The sequence below is a fragment of the Harpegnathos saltator genome, unplaced genomic scaffold (assembly GCF_003227715.2).
Source record: "Harpegnathos saltator strain DR-91 unplaced genomic scaffold, Hsal_v8.6 scaffold1, whole genome shotgun sequence".
Classification (NCBI taxonomy): Eukaryota; Metazoa; Arthropoda; class Insecta; order Hymenoptera; family Formicidae; genus Harpegnathos; species Harpegnathos saltator.
Window position 1 is genome coordinate 520,077 of NW_020229872.1, and position 15,648 is coordinate 535,724.

A 15,648-nucleotide genomic window follows, 5' to 3' on the forward strand; every position below is an offset into this window, starting at 1 on the left:
TTTAGACCTCCTTTTGTCTCCTTCAATCGATATCGCGGTTTTGCGAAATTGCGAAAGTTTGTCGGATCGTCCGGCGATTCCGTTTCGCCGAAAGGACGAGTCATTTTACGGGCGCGGGATTAGATAATTATTCAAAAGCCGGCGGGAAGTGATGAATAATGATGACGGATACTTTGATTGAACACGGTACTGTTAATAATATCGTTTCGTTATTATTAACGCGTTGATTGCCGCGTTGCTCTCCCATTGATTGTACGAAAGCTTAACAAACGATTGAATTACCGCAGAGATGCGTGAAATTAAAATTTTCATCATGCAGTGTCGGCCAATGACAGAAATTGTGTCTGGCTAAAGATTCGCAAGAACACGCATTTTTTATTTTTTCGATAAGCAAGCTGTATAAAAATTCGTCGAGTAGAGTACAGTCTCTTGAAAAATCGCAACGCGATTGTATTGTCTCATTGCTCGGATTTTGGTTGTCCGTGATTTTTCGCGAAAGCGCCTCACTTTCCGAATCCCCGACGTTTCGACTTTTCGGGGCGCGATACGCGTCCACCTAAAAATTCCACGAATTTCTGCGGGAGCGTCCTGATTGCCCAAACAACGAAGCTCTCCTGAATCCGCCATTGTCCCGCCGCGACGTCGCGAACTTTCGAGACGGCCCTCGCGATCTCCTTATTTTTGCGATTCTACCACGGCGATAACAATAATTATTTTCGCGCGGGGCCATCCGCGCGCGAATCCCCGCGTAATGTACGAGCTGATTGCTGTTTAGCGGTCGTATTTATTATTTAATGCTGTTATTGTTGGTATCACATAACCGCTCGTCGTTCCAAATGGCACCGGGGGATCGCGTCGTCACGGTTCGCTCATTACATGCTATTAATTTATAATCAGTTATTCAATTCGGTCGAATTAATTTATTTACACATTTAATACGGAGTTACAACGATACCCGCCGGATTCTATATTTGCGGCTTTCACGCTTCGGCCTTGCCGAAAACGATTTCGCGTCGCGCTGATATGCGCAGCGCGTAATTTCATCGCACTCTGGCGCAGACAGGACGCGCGCGAGCGCAAAATTCATCGACGGCCGGCTCGTCCTGTAGTCCCTTCTTTCTCTACTTCGCGCGTGTCTCTCTGTTGCGCGCTTTCGGTGCTCCGGCGCGCTTCTCGCTCTTTCTCTCTCTCTCTCTCTCTCTCTCTCTCTCTCTCTCTCTCTCTCTCTCTCTCACTCTCTCTCTCTCTCTCACACTCTCACTCACTCACTGCCTCTCTTTCTTTCCGCCGCGACCGTTTGGAGAATTCGTTGCATTCCGAGCGATAATTTTGCGAAAACGCGACGTTTTAACATTATACCCCGCCCGCTAATGAGCGGATTAAATCAAGGCGTACAATTTGATAGTACAATAATATCACGTCGCTCGGTAATCCGCTTAACCCTTTCACGGCCCAGCGATTTCAATTGGAATCACATACGCCATGTCTTATGCAGACAGATCCGTTTAATCCAAAAGCGGCCTGCGCGCGTGTTTTCTTCGCGTGTCGATCGAAGAGACAAAAGTCGCAGACGAGCTGCTTTCAACGCGCCGGGGGCGAAGTTAATCGCCGCGGCTCCCTTCTCGACGCGAGAGAATCACGTCGACGATAATTACTTTGTTTATAATTATACTCTCGCGGAGTTATCCTTGACACGCTGATGGCCGTGACACGATCACCGGGGCGCGCCATTAGACGCGTCATTGAGTTTTACGTATGAAGTACAATTGACAGCCCTTGAGAAATCAATCGCACGACAAAGAGTCAACGGAGAAGCAGATAAAAAGAATCGATTACAACCACCATTTGCCGTGTTTACACGTATTCGTTACGTCTCGCGTTACAAAAGCGCAGGAAGGATAAAGGCAATTGAAAGAAAAGTGAAGTGGCTAAAACCAAAGGGATTAAGAGCATTTGTCGTTTACAAAGAAGTTAACCGCATTGAGATTAATTGAAGCGCGCTGAATTGATGTTCATTGGACGGCGAGATAAAGATATTACTCGCGTTGCATTTGTCCGTTCCGTTTTCCGCTCGCGCAATCGTCATCGGGGCGCCGAGCCTTCGTCGTTATCACAACGGAAATCATCGCGCTAATTTCCATCACCTCTCCTCCCCGCTTGTGTCGCCGAGCCTACGTCGTTGGGCCGTCCGCTCGCTCTCGCTCGCTCCTTACGTCGACATCTCGCGCATCATCCCCTCGCGGAGAGAGGAGCCGTGGAATTGCCGTCTCGCCGATGTTCACCGAGTGATATACCGCGGAGGCGGCTGTCTTCGAGGAGGCGAGGAGCGGCAAGCTCGGGGCGCACTTACGAAAGTTTATGTACGGGCGGCGCAAATAGTTTTACATTATTACGTGCGTGGAGAGCGAATGGAGAGGAGATGCAGGCGGTAGTCGGGCGCAGGGGGGAAATGGGGGCGGCGGCGAGGGGGAGAGGTGGTACACGTAAGATCGATCAAGCCGCCTCGTAATTATCCGCTTTGTATCGCATAATTCCCGGTTAGTTTGGACGCCGCGGCGCACGTTCGATACGTTCGAGTGCGCCGCCAGTAAAGGGGTTACGGCACGGGGGAGCAATACCATATGCAAAGTTAACCTCCATTAAATGCGTTAACTCGGCGACGAGCATGCTCCGATGCGCTTAACCAAAGTACATTACACCGATGCTCGATGCGAGAGCGATCCCGGCGTAGAGAGAGAGAGAGAGAGAGAGAGAGAGAGAGAGAGAGAGGAGAGAAAGCGGGTTGGGCCGCTGTATACAGGATGTTCCAGAACGTCTGGCGTCGTCTCTGTCTAAGCCCTGTCGACCGATTTTCCCGCAAATATCGAGGAAAACCGACGATCTTCGAGTTGTCAACAAGAGCGGATCGACACACGCGGTCACGAGGAAACGATTTTTCGCGGGATTTGAGAGAACGCGGGAAATCCTCCGATGAAAACCTTGGAAAATCCGTTGAAATTGGCAGAAGCTCGCGAGGTCTCTCTCTCTCTCTCTCGCTCTCGCTCTCGCTCTCGCTCGCTCATTTGCAGCGGAGCGGAGATCCAATTTGAGAGTCAATTACAAGAATACCCGGAATTGATTTTCGACGGACAAAATCACCTACATGAGATGTCAGCGTCGGATCGGTTTGACGCGGTGAGAGCGCGCGACAATCTCTCGCTGGTGGTGAAATCTCAGCGATTTCCATAATGCACACACACTGACACAGCTTGACGCATTGAGAAAAAGAAATGAAGAAAATTGACAGATCAACTATCAACAAACGCGGACACCCCGTACATATATCGCTCGCCTCTAATTGCTCTCTCGCCGAGACGAGAAGGCGGCCGCGGCGTATTTTACCCACAGTTCGTTCCGTCCTCGATTTCTTTCCGACGAGACAGCAATGCGGCCCGTTAACCCGCGCGACCGTTCATGCCGTAATATTATCGAAGGAGCCAATGTACAATCATATTGTGGACGACACAATATTACATTCTGGGCCACGCTCTTCCCTCTTGACCCGCGACGATCGACGTATGGGCTCTATGGGCGTTAACGTTCGTTTCGTTGAAGACGATTCGCTGATGGCAACGATGCGCGGACAAAAGCAAGAAAGAGCGACAGAGAGAGAGAGAGAGAGAGAGAGAGAGAGAGAGAGAGAGAGAGAGAGAGAGAGAGAGAAAGAGAGAGAGAGACGGAAGCACGCGCGTGTGTGTGTGTGTTTCTGGATGCGCGAACGTAATATGCTGGGAAACACACAACCTCGATACAGCGCCTTCCAAGTATCCCGTGGCGTCTAGTCGTTCCAGATTAAATCGAAGCGTCATCGTGCCGCACAGAAAAATTGTCAGTCGACAGCAGGCGCAATTTCGACGACTCCGGGACCATCATCTCATATGCGACGCCGTTCTCGTCCCGCATTCTTCTTTATTCCGCCTCCGAGTAAAGGGCTCATCGCTTCTACTCCTCTCTCTCTCTCTCTCTCTCTCTCTCCCCCTCCCTGTCTTTCTCACTCTGTCTCCTTCTTCTTCTCGAATTCTCTCACCATGTCCCTCTTTCCCTCCGGCTCTCGCTTCACGTTAGAAGATGCTTATTAAATTGTGTCATCCACGAATAAGGGCTAACGCGCTGCATCCAATTTGTGCCGCTTAATTAATTCCCTCCAATTTATACCCCGAGACCGGCCAATAAAGAAACCGGGACCCGCCGCGCCGGTCAACGAGCGCTCGCCGATGCCACCACTGCAATATTGTCCCTAATGAAATCTTCGTTAATCGCGCGTGTAAGAGAGACGGAGAGAGAGAGAGAGAGAGAAGAGAAGAGAGAGAGAGAGAGAGAGAGAGAGAGAGAGAGATATTCCTCTGACGTTTGGAGTTTTTTCCGACGTATGAGACGCGCGTCGGCCGCGGTTAATTGCAGCTCCACGAATTTCTCGCTCGGCGTCGCACGCGATGCCGCGCTGACGGCGCACGCTCGCGCTCTCCTCGCGATGAGAGAGCCGGAGAACCGGAGATCACCGAGACTCTGCTGCTCGGCGATATCCTCGCGAAAATTGACAATCGCCCGAAATCGTTATCTTCGAAATGACCGCCGCGGGCGTATCGTCTCGTATTTTTCCAGTTCGTTGTCGGAGATTCCTCGAGCGAAATTCCACTCGCAGGCCGGGAGGAGCGAGTCGCTCATACCAAATGGATTCTGAATCATTGGCTGAATAGATTCGCTCGAAACTCAAGAGTGAATCTGATCCACTCGTTATCGTCCCGCTGGAACAAATTAGCTCTAATCAACTGGAACATTCACTCGAATGGATCAAGAATCCACTCCAACTTCGAGTTACTTACTTGAGTCACGTTCACTCCCGACTTTGCGCGACTGTACCTTCGCGATCGCTCCGAGTGAATTTGCTCGCACTCGTGCTCCGGCTGAGATTCTGCTGTTGAAAATTTGCAGGCACCGCCGTACCTTTGAGTACCGACGCTCTCGAGAGCAACGCGACAAAAATGCCTGTCCGTTTTGTTCGAAATTGAGGAGCGAGTCCGATCTGCACTCCGTCGTCTCGTCAGGAGAAACGAACTTGAATCGAAACATTCGACCGAGCGAGTCAAGAGCCCATTCTAACTTCATATCACTTGCTCGAGTTGCCTTTTTACCTTTGACCCCGCGCGGCGATATTTTCGCTGCAGCTCTGAGCGTGATTGCATCGTCAGAAATTTAGAAGATACACGCACGCGAGTGCGCAGATATCTGTCGCTGACAATCGGCTCCCGAGGAAAACACGAAATATGCATGTCCGTTTTATTCGATAGCGGAAACGAGAGAGCGCGCGCGCAGGTATCGATAATCCCATATTAAAATCAAGCGTCCCTGAGTATCGCACGCGCGGAGATCGAGGGCGGCGTATCTGTCGCGTCGGAATGGTAGCGCGCAAACGGGGTGGCCGCGAGCGGAGGGACGAGGAGGAGGAGGAAGAGGAGGAGGAGGAGGAGGAGGAGGAGGAGGAGCGCGCGACGGAAAGCTAATTACAGAATTATCGCTTTTAATTGCGATTCCTGCTATTTGCGCAATGGCGTGGCGGTGCAGCGCGCGCGCGCGCGCGATTGTCGTCGCGTGCCGAATTATTGGATGTTGACGTCAGCCGCCGCCGTCGCCGCCGCCGCCGCCGCCGCCGCCGCCGCCACCGCCGCCGAGCTCCCCGATGCGGCACCGCGCTTTGCTCCGTAATTGCCGGCACCAATTATGCAATTAGCGCCGCGCTCTAATGAGCGTAGTGTTATACGCGCGGAATCTAAACACCCGGCCATCCGACACCCGGCCGCTCACTCGCGCATTGTTCGCGCCGCGCCGAACCGAACCGCGCGCGCTCCTCTCTTCTGTGTGCGTATGTGTGTATGTGTCTGTGTGTGTGTGTGTGTGTGTGTCTTCGTGCGCCTCTCCGGAGTGCGCGATACGCCCCTATCCGGTTTAACTCTCATTAATTCATAACGCGTGTGTAGTTAGCGTCGGAACGCTAACTCGAGACGCTTTTCGTCGTTTAACGGACGGAGACGAGTGCGTTACGGCCGGCTCGTCGTACTTGAAAATCCGAAAGCCGACGGTGCGATTTACCCGACTCCGACGCGTCGTGGATCCCTTGGACCGCTGCTAAAGGAATCATAGGACATGAAATCTTGTCGATGTGGGAAATGAAGAAAAATTGCGCCGACGCGCAAACGCCTATTGTCTGCCGCAACTTTCCCTTTGTCATCTCAAATTCCGCTCTCCCCGAATCTCACCGAATGAAATTCCACTCGAGAAGTAAAGCGACTGCCGAGTCACTCGAGTTTGAGTGAACCTCCACTCGTTTCGAGTGCGATTTCGCCGCGATAAATTCAGAGTGCGCTCTTGGTTTCATCTCTGATATTTTTTCTGTATAACTTTTCTGTATTACTTTTCCCGTACACACTAAAGGCTTATTCAATAATAATTATTATTATCATTAATATCACCGAGTGGATGCAATTCGGCTCGATGAAGTTTGACTCGCGCTCGATTTCACTACGAGACAGAGACTCGAGAGTAAGCCCTCTCTTCTCCTTCCCCCTCCTGTCGTCTGTGCACGGATCAGTTACGGAATTTCGGAGTGTCAAACCCCATCTGAACTGTCTGAAAGCGGACCAGCAAGAATCACGCTGAAAAACGCATTGTTCCGTTCAACCCCTCATTCTCTTCACCTCAAACATCATCGTATCCTCTCTCTCTTTCTCTCGCTCTCCCGCCGCTTCCCTCATCGGCTTCGGTAAACCAACGTGTAACGAGCGTGTAACAAATCCGCCGGCGTGTGCCAATGTGTAAACACGCTCCGCACTCGAAGCCACAATCCCTTCGCCCTCGCACGCAACGCGCGCGCGCGCGCGCGCGCACACAGTGGGGCGTCGTCGGGAGATGATCGCACAATAAAACACTGGCACATAATATTTCGCCCGGCTGGTTGAACACCGCAAATACACTCTAGGACCACATGCCGGCCCTATTTTGCCGAGGGTGAGAAGGAGGGGGGAAGGGAGGCGACGGATGCACGTATGCTGGTAGCGCGCGAGGGTGGCATCGACGAGCAGCCCCCGCGGGGGCCACCTCTCGAGTACCGCCGGGACACCCGCGGGCCCCGCGCCATCCCCCCTTCGCGGATTAGCCTCGCTACATTTCGTCCCTTCTGTCGTTGCGTATGTCCCGTCATTATGCGCCTAACTCTCTGCAAACGCAAAACCAATGGGCCACCGCCACCCACGACGGTCGAATTTACGGCCAGCGGGACGGCGGTGAATAGACAGGGGGAAGGGGAGGGAGGATGAATACGTTGCGACTGTTCGAGTGTGACTGCCCGTTCATCGAATCACGTCGATCGCGAGGTCGATCAATCGGTCGCTTTTCCGCCTCCCGTTGGCGACCGATCGCCGTCGGCCGTATTTCGCGAGTTGGCCAGTTTCTAACGCGAACGCATGAAGACAAAGAGATTGGGAGAGAGCGAGTGGCAGGTAAACGCGTGAAAATTAACACTTTCGATTCGCTTTTATCGAGGGGGTGTGCATTTTTCTATGGGCCGGCTAGCAGTGGCCACGGCCAGCGGGAGCGACGTAACGCGATTTAGCGTTACGTCGAAAGTGAATTTGGCAAAAAAAGTGCGTTTAAGCGTGTACGCGATGTAGCAAAAGGGGGAGGAAGGAAAGCGGGGGGGGGGCGTGAGCTGTGTGTTGCACAGCGTGCGTCGCGTCTTTTTCGCCGGAGGTCAGACGGCCGAAACGCGAATTGCTCGAATTTTGTTAAGTTTGGCAGCAATTACTTTTGATACCCGACACGCGGGCGTAATTGCGTTGGGCCAAGCAGAACGACGGGAGGGGTAATAATTCGCTAATATCAATTTCAAATTTCAATTAGTATCATCTCGACGTCCGCCTCTGCACTTCTCTCTCTCTCTCTCTCTCTCTCTCTCTCTCTCTCCCTCCTGCTCGCTCGCTTCCTCTCTCCCTCTCTCTCTCTCTCTCTCTCTCTCTCTCTCTCTCTCTCTCTCTCTCTCTCTCTCTGTGTCCCTCTCTATCCGCGGACCCCACAGGAACACGCCATGATCTAAAATTCAATTTGTCCCTTCGTACCGGAGCCGCAAAGAGAGGAGGGAGAGACATAGTGTAGCACCGGCGGATAGACGGAGAGGGAGACGAAGGGGAGACGCCGTGATGGAGCGAGCGAGATAAACAGCCACATAGAAACGCATAGAGATATAAGGGGGGAGGGCGAGATCGGGGGACGAGCAAAGAGAAGGATAGACAGAACGAACGAGCGAGCGAGCGAGCGAGCGAGCGAGGGAGGAAGGCAGAGAGGGGGAGAGAGAGAGAGAGAGAGAGTCGAGATACCGGGTATAGTTAGTGTACATCGGTTCTCTAAAGCCACTCGCGTGCACGCCGTTATATAACGAGAGAAACGACGGGCGGCGGGCCCCGTAGGCACGAGCATGCGCGACATGCCGACCCATTATAAATTGATAACTCCGCCGTTTATTAAGTTCCACGACCGATGCCTGCTTAGGCAAAGAGCCCTCTATACGCCGCGTCGCTCGCTCTCACTCTCTCTCTCTCTCTCTCTCTCCCTCCCTCTCTCTCTCCCTCTCTCTCTCTCTCTCTCTCTCTCTCTCTCTCCCCCTCCCTCTCTCTTTCACCCCGTGCCGGCTCCTCTCTCGCCGATACATACATTATTTATTTACGCGAGTTTACAATCCCTCTAATGGGGATTGGCGTAATCGGCCACCCATCCGTACCCCTCCACGCCTCCCACCCCCTCGTAACCACCCAGCCTGCAGCACGCCGCTGTCGCGCTCCCTCTTAATCAGGTTTCACCCCGCTTTCGAAAATCCGCGCGTCGCCGTGAGCTCGACGAAATCGGAAGTGGCTTCGATGCTCTCCCTGCTTACCGATGGACAGGGGGCGGGCAGCGGCAGGAGGGGTGAGACGGAGGGACTGTCGCGATAGCACTCGGGTATCGCTCGGTGGAAAAATTTCACCGGTGCCCGGAAGGGACGGGGATGTTGGAGAACGCGAGACTGGAAGCGTGTCTGATTCAACCATCAGCCGTCTGATTCGTCGAGTTCGTCGACGGTTGTCCGCTGAAAAAGATGTCTTATTTTCCGCAGCGCCAGAAGATACCGAATTTCCCATTTCCGTTTGCGCGCGCGCGCGCGCGGGGAAAGAGCGCTGTGCGTCGATCGCTGAAAAAAGCGCTGATCGCGGCGATCCTTCTCTCTCTATTTTTTCTCTCTATCTATATCTATCCGTCTATCCATCTATCCATCTTCCATTTTTCACCGCGGACAAGATCATAAAATCAAACGGCGCACGTGTGTGCGGTTGTTGCAGATTGGCTCGGTCCACGCCCACCAGCCGAACAATAACCACCACCACCAGCATCATCAGCAACAGCAGCAGCAACAGCAACAACAGTCGTCGAGTCAACCGCAGGTGCCGACCGGTGCGGGAGGGGGTGGCGGGCCGGGGGGCGGCGCGGTGGCCAGGGCCGGAGGCATGTTCTGCTACCACTGCCCCCCGGGCCTCCCGGCGCCGCGATTACCGCCGTCCCTGGAGTATCCTTTCGCCCCGACGCACCCCTGTAAGTAAAAATTCGATTCTTCCTCCCGCGGCCGCGAGCGCCGATATTTCTACCTCGAGCTCCTTCACCCGTTGGCCCCCCCCTCCCCCCCTCCCGTCACTCCGCAACCCTCGTGGTCCCTCGTCGACCTCTTGGCGAATCGAATGTCTCAATTGATACACTTCGTAAAGGAGAAAGAGCGTACCTCGTGTGTGTGTGTGTGTATGTGTATTTATGTGTGTGTAAAATCGCGCGATTTGACTTTGGTGAAACGCGACGCGCGGGATTCCCAGACTCGCAGAGTCTCGGTTTCCCCCGAAGAGTCGCCGGGCCGAGCGACGAAACGATGACTTTTGCGGGATTAATATTGCACGACGCTCGGTCGAAGAGTCGTGCAGTCGAAGAGAATCGCGCGTCGCGAGACCTCCGCGGGAAACTTTAATAGAGGAACGGACAACGCGTGGAGAAGTGCAAACGTGTGCGCATCAACGCGTCAACGGAATCCCCCGCGAAATCTTCATTTCTCCGCTCGCGTGGGCTTAACTTTTTCAATCTCGAACCGACGACGCCTCCTCGCTCTCTGAAGCAATCGATATTAACCTTCTTCTTTTTCTCTCTCTCTTTCTCTCTCTCTCTCTCTCTCTCTCCCCCTCCCTCCCTCCTTCTCCCTCAAGTCACGGTTTTCAAGATAATTTCCGCGCAACAACGCGACGTAACAATGCGAGCGAGCTCGGGAAGAAATCGCGCAGTTGGAAAAGGAAGGACGCGCTCGCGCACGATCGGGAGACGCGGAGAAAGAGCGAGAAGTCGGGCGCGAGTGGTACATAGAGGAGGAGGGAAAGGCCGGCGGGAGGGAGGGCGAGGAGGGCGGACTGATTGTGCCGGCACTTGCTCTAGCGGAACACATCGATGAAGTTACATTACCGACTAGACCGAGTTACGCAAAGTGGACGCTACAAACTGGACGGCCGCTAAACTTAATTTGCACTTGGAGCCAACTTCCAGTTAAACCGCGTCCCGCCGGCAGTGCCGGAGACTCGCTGCTACCCAGAACTTTGACGGCAGTTTGCCTATTCACCGATCGTTTTCCAAGTCGTATTCCATTCCCGCGGACGAATTTCGCTCGCGTATAACGACGCGATCCGTCAGACCGCGGGACTTGACTCGCACAGCGCGCGAGTTTCCGCGATTAAGCGGCGCGCTTAATCGCGGAAACGCGGACGCGAGATTCATCGTTAAGGCGTCGCGCGTATGACGATCCACGATACGACGACGACCGCGACCACGGTCGCTTCCGCGACCTCGGCTCGAAAGGGTGGAAAGGACACGGGGGTGAACGTTGTTACGCCCGATTTAATTTCTCTTTGTTGCCGATGCAATGAACGTTAATCCAGCTGCGATTAGTTTGTCGGTAAACGCTAATTTTCCAGTCGCTTGTGCGTGCGTCACCTTTCCTAATTTCAGCCTCTCGGTTCTCTTTAATTCCTCGAGCAAAGTTGAATAAATTTTCGCAAAGTTCGAGTCGCCTTGAGCGGCGTGATGATTCGGCGTGGTGATCCGATTAAAGTTTAGTCGACGGTAAATAAATATAACTTGAGATGCAAGGATCTCTCTCGATTTTTCCTCTCGTTCCAATGCATTTAATTACACGATTAAGCGGAGAATATAGATAAGGTAAGAAATTACATGGAAAGTATGCTTTAATGAAACACAGCACAGTGTGGCACATCGCTCGTCGATACTCACGTTCAGCGTTAATTGCCACGTGCACTCTCATTGGCATCGTCCTCGCAACCCCGAGGACACGCGGCGGCGGAAAGTGCGCCGCCGCCGCCACCGCCGCGCTGGAACGCGCGCGCGCGCGCGCGCGATCCGCGATGAATCCCAGAACGTGGGAAGCGCGAGAGAGCAGTCGCGGACGCGCTGTTCTCTTTATTCTCTTTAAAATACAACGCCCATTGAGGCTCATCAATGTGGGAGGCAGTCCGGTAGATGATCGAACGGGGCGTCGTGGCGGAGGCAGCGGCGGCGGCGGGGAGGTCCGGGGGCGGCTCGGAGAACGAGCGTCCTCAGGGACGTCCGGGCACCCTTCCAGCTCCCGATTGCCCCCGCGCCGTCCCCGTCTCCACCGACGACTCCCCCCGGCCCCGGCTCGTAGCCGTGGGCCTTCCCCTCGGCCGCCCCCTCCCCCCGTTGGGATAAACAGATTAGGTAACTACGTGATAAGTCGGTAAGTGGGTTCACTCGGCCCACGGTCCAGACCCACCGACATTCGCTCTAACATCTAACTACCTCGTTAGTGTCATTAGTAACGGTCGGGGTGTCATTAGATTTCGTTCTACGTGTAGTTTTTCCACGGGTACCGTGGCGCGTCGCTCCCCCCGCCGCGCCGCGCCGCGCAATCCCGTCGCCGCCGCCGCCGCCGCCGCCGACGGAGCCGAGCCGCGGAGTGCAACGGATACGAGCGATCATGCGGCGGCGTGACGCGCGTTTAAAATAATTTTGAATCGTCTCCCCTCCACAACCCCCGGCACACCGCGTTTAAATTACGCGCATGTGAAAATGTACGGAGGGGAAGAGGTGACAGAGAGGCGTGGGGGGGAGGGGGAGGCGGGCGGAAGGGAGCGGAAAAAGCGACTTGACGCGAAATCGATGTCAGAAATTTAAGTAGGAATTAAGCGATACATATAGCGATGGTACGAGCCCGCTATTTTTACACGAGAAATTTATTTTCGAATGAAAAAAATTGAAAAGTCCATTAAACATTTTTTTTTTTTTACGGAATCACATTTTTTCTTTACATAAATGCATTCCCCCCTCGTCCGTCCGCGTATAAAAATATCAAAATAAGGCTGCAATCGAATACTCCCTCCGCAATAATAATAATAATAATAATAATAATAATAATCTTCATTAGCAGAGAAATATCCTTCAATATGCGCAATAAAGTGAAATCTGCCGGATACCTCCCGCGCGTATATCTTTTTGAAGGAATAACATTGCTCCCGAAATAAATGCGAAATATTTTCCAAATAAAAATCGGCCACTTGGACGCGCGCCCGAGCGTCCCAAAATATCAGGGAAATATATCCGAAGCATTCCACGCGCAAATTGACAGCCGCCACGAAGAGGCAGCTCTCACGCGCGAGAATTAAGCGCGACGATCGAGATCCGACAATTTCGGCAATTAACTGCTCGCGGAAGCGTTCATTAAATCCGACTTTCAAATCCCAGGGAAAACACGACGCGGCTGAACGCGCACGTCGGTGGTCGCGCGCGTCCAACGCGCGATTTTACGTTTCGTTAGTAGTTGACACGCGCGTATTAACGTCACTCTGCTCACCCGCCCCCTCCCCGCGCGCGCGCATGCACGCACTCAAAACAGAGAGATCGGTCGCGCTCGCCCTCCTTTGTGCTTTTCTGTTGTCAGCTAAACAAAGCGCACGTCACAACGACGAAGCGTGTCGTGAAAAGAAGTCGTGCTCGCGCGCGTCCTGAGCGCAAAGGTCGCCCAGCGGAGTCCTGGTGTTTCTTTATTTCTCTCTTCCTCTCTCTCTCTCTCTCTCCCTCTCTCTCTCTCTCTCTCTATCTTGCTGCCGCAGCCGGGATGTACTAATAAATTGGATCAGACCGACTCTCGATGAGTTGTACGAGTTGTCTGGATCCGGGCTTTACCTCGGCCAGACTCTAATCTAAGATCTTGAGTGGATTTCAGTTTGGGGCACCGGCAAATTTATTTAGCCGCCGCGGTCGTCGCCCGATTCGCTCTTCTCTCCACCTTCGTTCTCATTCTCTTCCTCTTTCTCTTCCTCTCCCCCTTTCCCGGCCGACAATAACGCCCCGCTCGTTGCTTACCGATACGCTGAGAAATGAGAGAATAACCCTCGCGCGACGCGACTGCGTCGTTATTGCCGAATCCGGCCTCGCCGTGAAACTCGATATCACGCGTGGCGCACAAGCAGCCAGTCGATGAGAAATTAAATCGCTCCGAGTGAAATCCCAGCGAAAGCGCGGGAGGCGATAGTCCAGACGCTGCCATTTGAAATGAAGAATGAACATTGAACTTGATTCAACGCCAAAGTAGATTCTTCATTCGCACTCGAGCACATCTCTATCGATTAGAGTGCACTCGTTTACCGGCCGATGGGATACGTCGGATTCATCCTGCAACGCCGAATAAAAATATTTGCCTGACGATTCAGAGCGAGAGAGAATGCACTTTGTACAGCCAGTAAACAACCAGTCGTCTTCGCGTGATTTCTCGAGTGGCACTTTGTTCAGAGGAATCCGACGGGTACTTGCTTGAAAAAGTTCACCCCGTGCAATCGAAAGCGTACAGCTTTGGTCGATTCGCCGCAATTTGGCGGATGAAAATTGCAAAATGCGATCACGCTGACACCGCATTATCGGATCACGGAGAGACGGAACTCAAAGTCCTCGGCCGCCGCAGCGCCGGACGCGCTGCTTCCCGAGAACCGAGGAAGAAGCAGAAGTGTATATTTCATGTGAAAGGCCCATACTTCGCGCAGGAAGCGCTCACTGCAAATCCGCGCGCGCGATAATCGCAACCGGAGACCGAAGTTTGCGCGGCGCTCTCTCTCCCTCCCTGCCGCTCCCTCTCGCGCGAGTCGGCGGCAACGTCGTTAGACGCGCTGATAAAATATCAGCGGACGGATCGGGGGACTCGGGCGTTTATTTTCGCGTGCGGCTTAGAGCGCAAATCCTCGCGAATCCCCGTTAATATTAATTTTGCAAACGATACGGCGGATCTCGTAGTACCTGACCGTGGCCGCGAGAACGAGAAAGAGAGAAAGGGGAGGGGGGGAGAGAGAGAGAGAGAGAGAGAGAGAGAGAGAGAGAGAGAGAGAGAGAGAGAGAGAGAGAGAGAGAGAGAGGAGAAAGAGAGAACCGCGCGCTCGTCCAACGGTATAATTGCGTCCGCGACAGTTATGAAAATTCAGTGGCATCGTCGACTAAGTCTCGATGCGTCCCTATGGATGCAACTATATGGATGCAACTATACGGATGCATCGGTTGCAGTTGATGGCACAAAACCACAGTGCAACGTCCGTCGTTTCTCTCTCTCTCTCTCTCTCTCTCTCTTTCTCCTTCTCTCCCTCCCTCCCCTCCCTCTCTCTCTCTCTCTCTCTCGATCACTCCGTCTCGCTTTCCCTCCGTCACCGTTATCGTTCTCTCTCGGGAGGACAAAAGAGGGAGAAAGGGTGCGAGAGAGAAAGAGAAAGGGACAGAGAAAGAGAGGGAGCAAGAGACATTGCGTGAACAAGAGAGGCAGGGAGGGAAAGAGAGAGAGAGAAAGAGAGAGAGAGAGAGAGAGAGAGAGAGGGAGAGAGAGAGAGAGTGAGAGAGGGACGAATAGACAGAGATAGAGAGCCGGCGGTCGGGCGGCGGAGAGAGAGTGGCATGAATTTTTATGAGCTTAGGAAATTAATTTGTGTTTTTCGCTAAGCTCCGGCTTAGCGCCGCGGTAATTAATTGCGCTGATTGCTCTGCATCATTGATGAGCGTTTCCGGGCTTTCGTAACGTCTGCTCCCACCTCGCGTGTCTCGTCGTTGTGTGTGCGCGCGCGCGTAGCCGACCGATATGCCTTGATATCGGCGTTTCACTTTTCGATGCCTCGCGCAGGTGCGTGCGAGCGAGCGATCGGAGCCGAGTACGCTTTCGTGAACATTTTTAATTAACGCGGCCCACCGATCGCGTAATTGCAGCCGCGGGACAGGGGGAGAAAGAGCCTCGCGTGTGTGCGTGCGTGCGCGCGCGCGCGCGCGTTTTGAGATCGCAACGGAGCGCGAACAAGCGGGACAAAGTCGAATCGCTGATCGAGCGGATCGCGGGCGATGGCATTTTCGTTCAAATCGGCGCCGGATTACGACGAGAACCTCGAGTATGCGAGCTTCCTTTTTCTCACTTTGAGCGCGCAACCGACGGATTTACTCGCGCGCTAGCGAGCCGATAACGCGAGCCATCGACTCGAAGAAAGCTGCTGTTTAACGACGTTG

The 15,648-nt window shown here is 53.5% G+C and overlaps 1 protein-coding gene across 3 annotated transcripts in view; it reads left to right on the top strand.

Annotated features, from left to right (window-relative positions):
* The window catches only part of Drgx (Dorsal root ganglia homeobox), a 56,280-nt gene that overhangs the window by 26,097 nt on the left and 14,535 nt on the right, over nucleotides 1-15,648 (top strand). For 2 of the 3 annotated variants that reach the window (XM_025300543.1, XM_025300481.1), the window contains exon 2: nucleotides 9,402-9,651. In XM_025300543.1, coding sequence (XP_025156328.1) covers nucleotides 9,567-9,651 — 85 coding nt within the window. In that variant the 5' untranslated portion in view covers nucleotides 9,402-9,566. Of the gene's footprint in view, nucleotides 1-9,401; nucleotides 9,652-15,648 lie in introns of those variants that run through there. The other variant, XM_025300456.1, reaches the window with a different exon arrangement.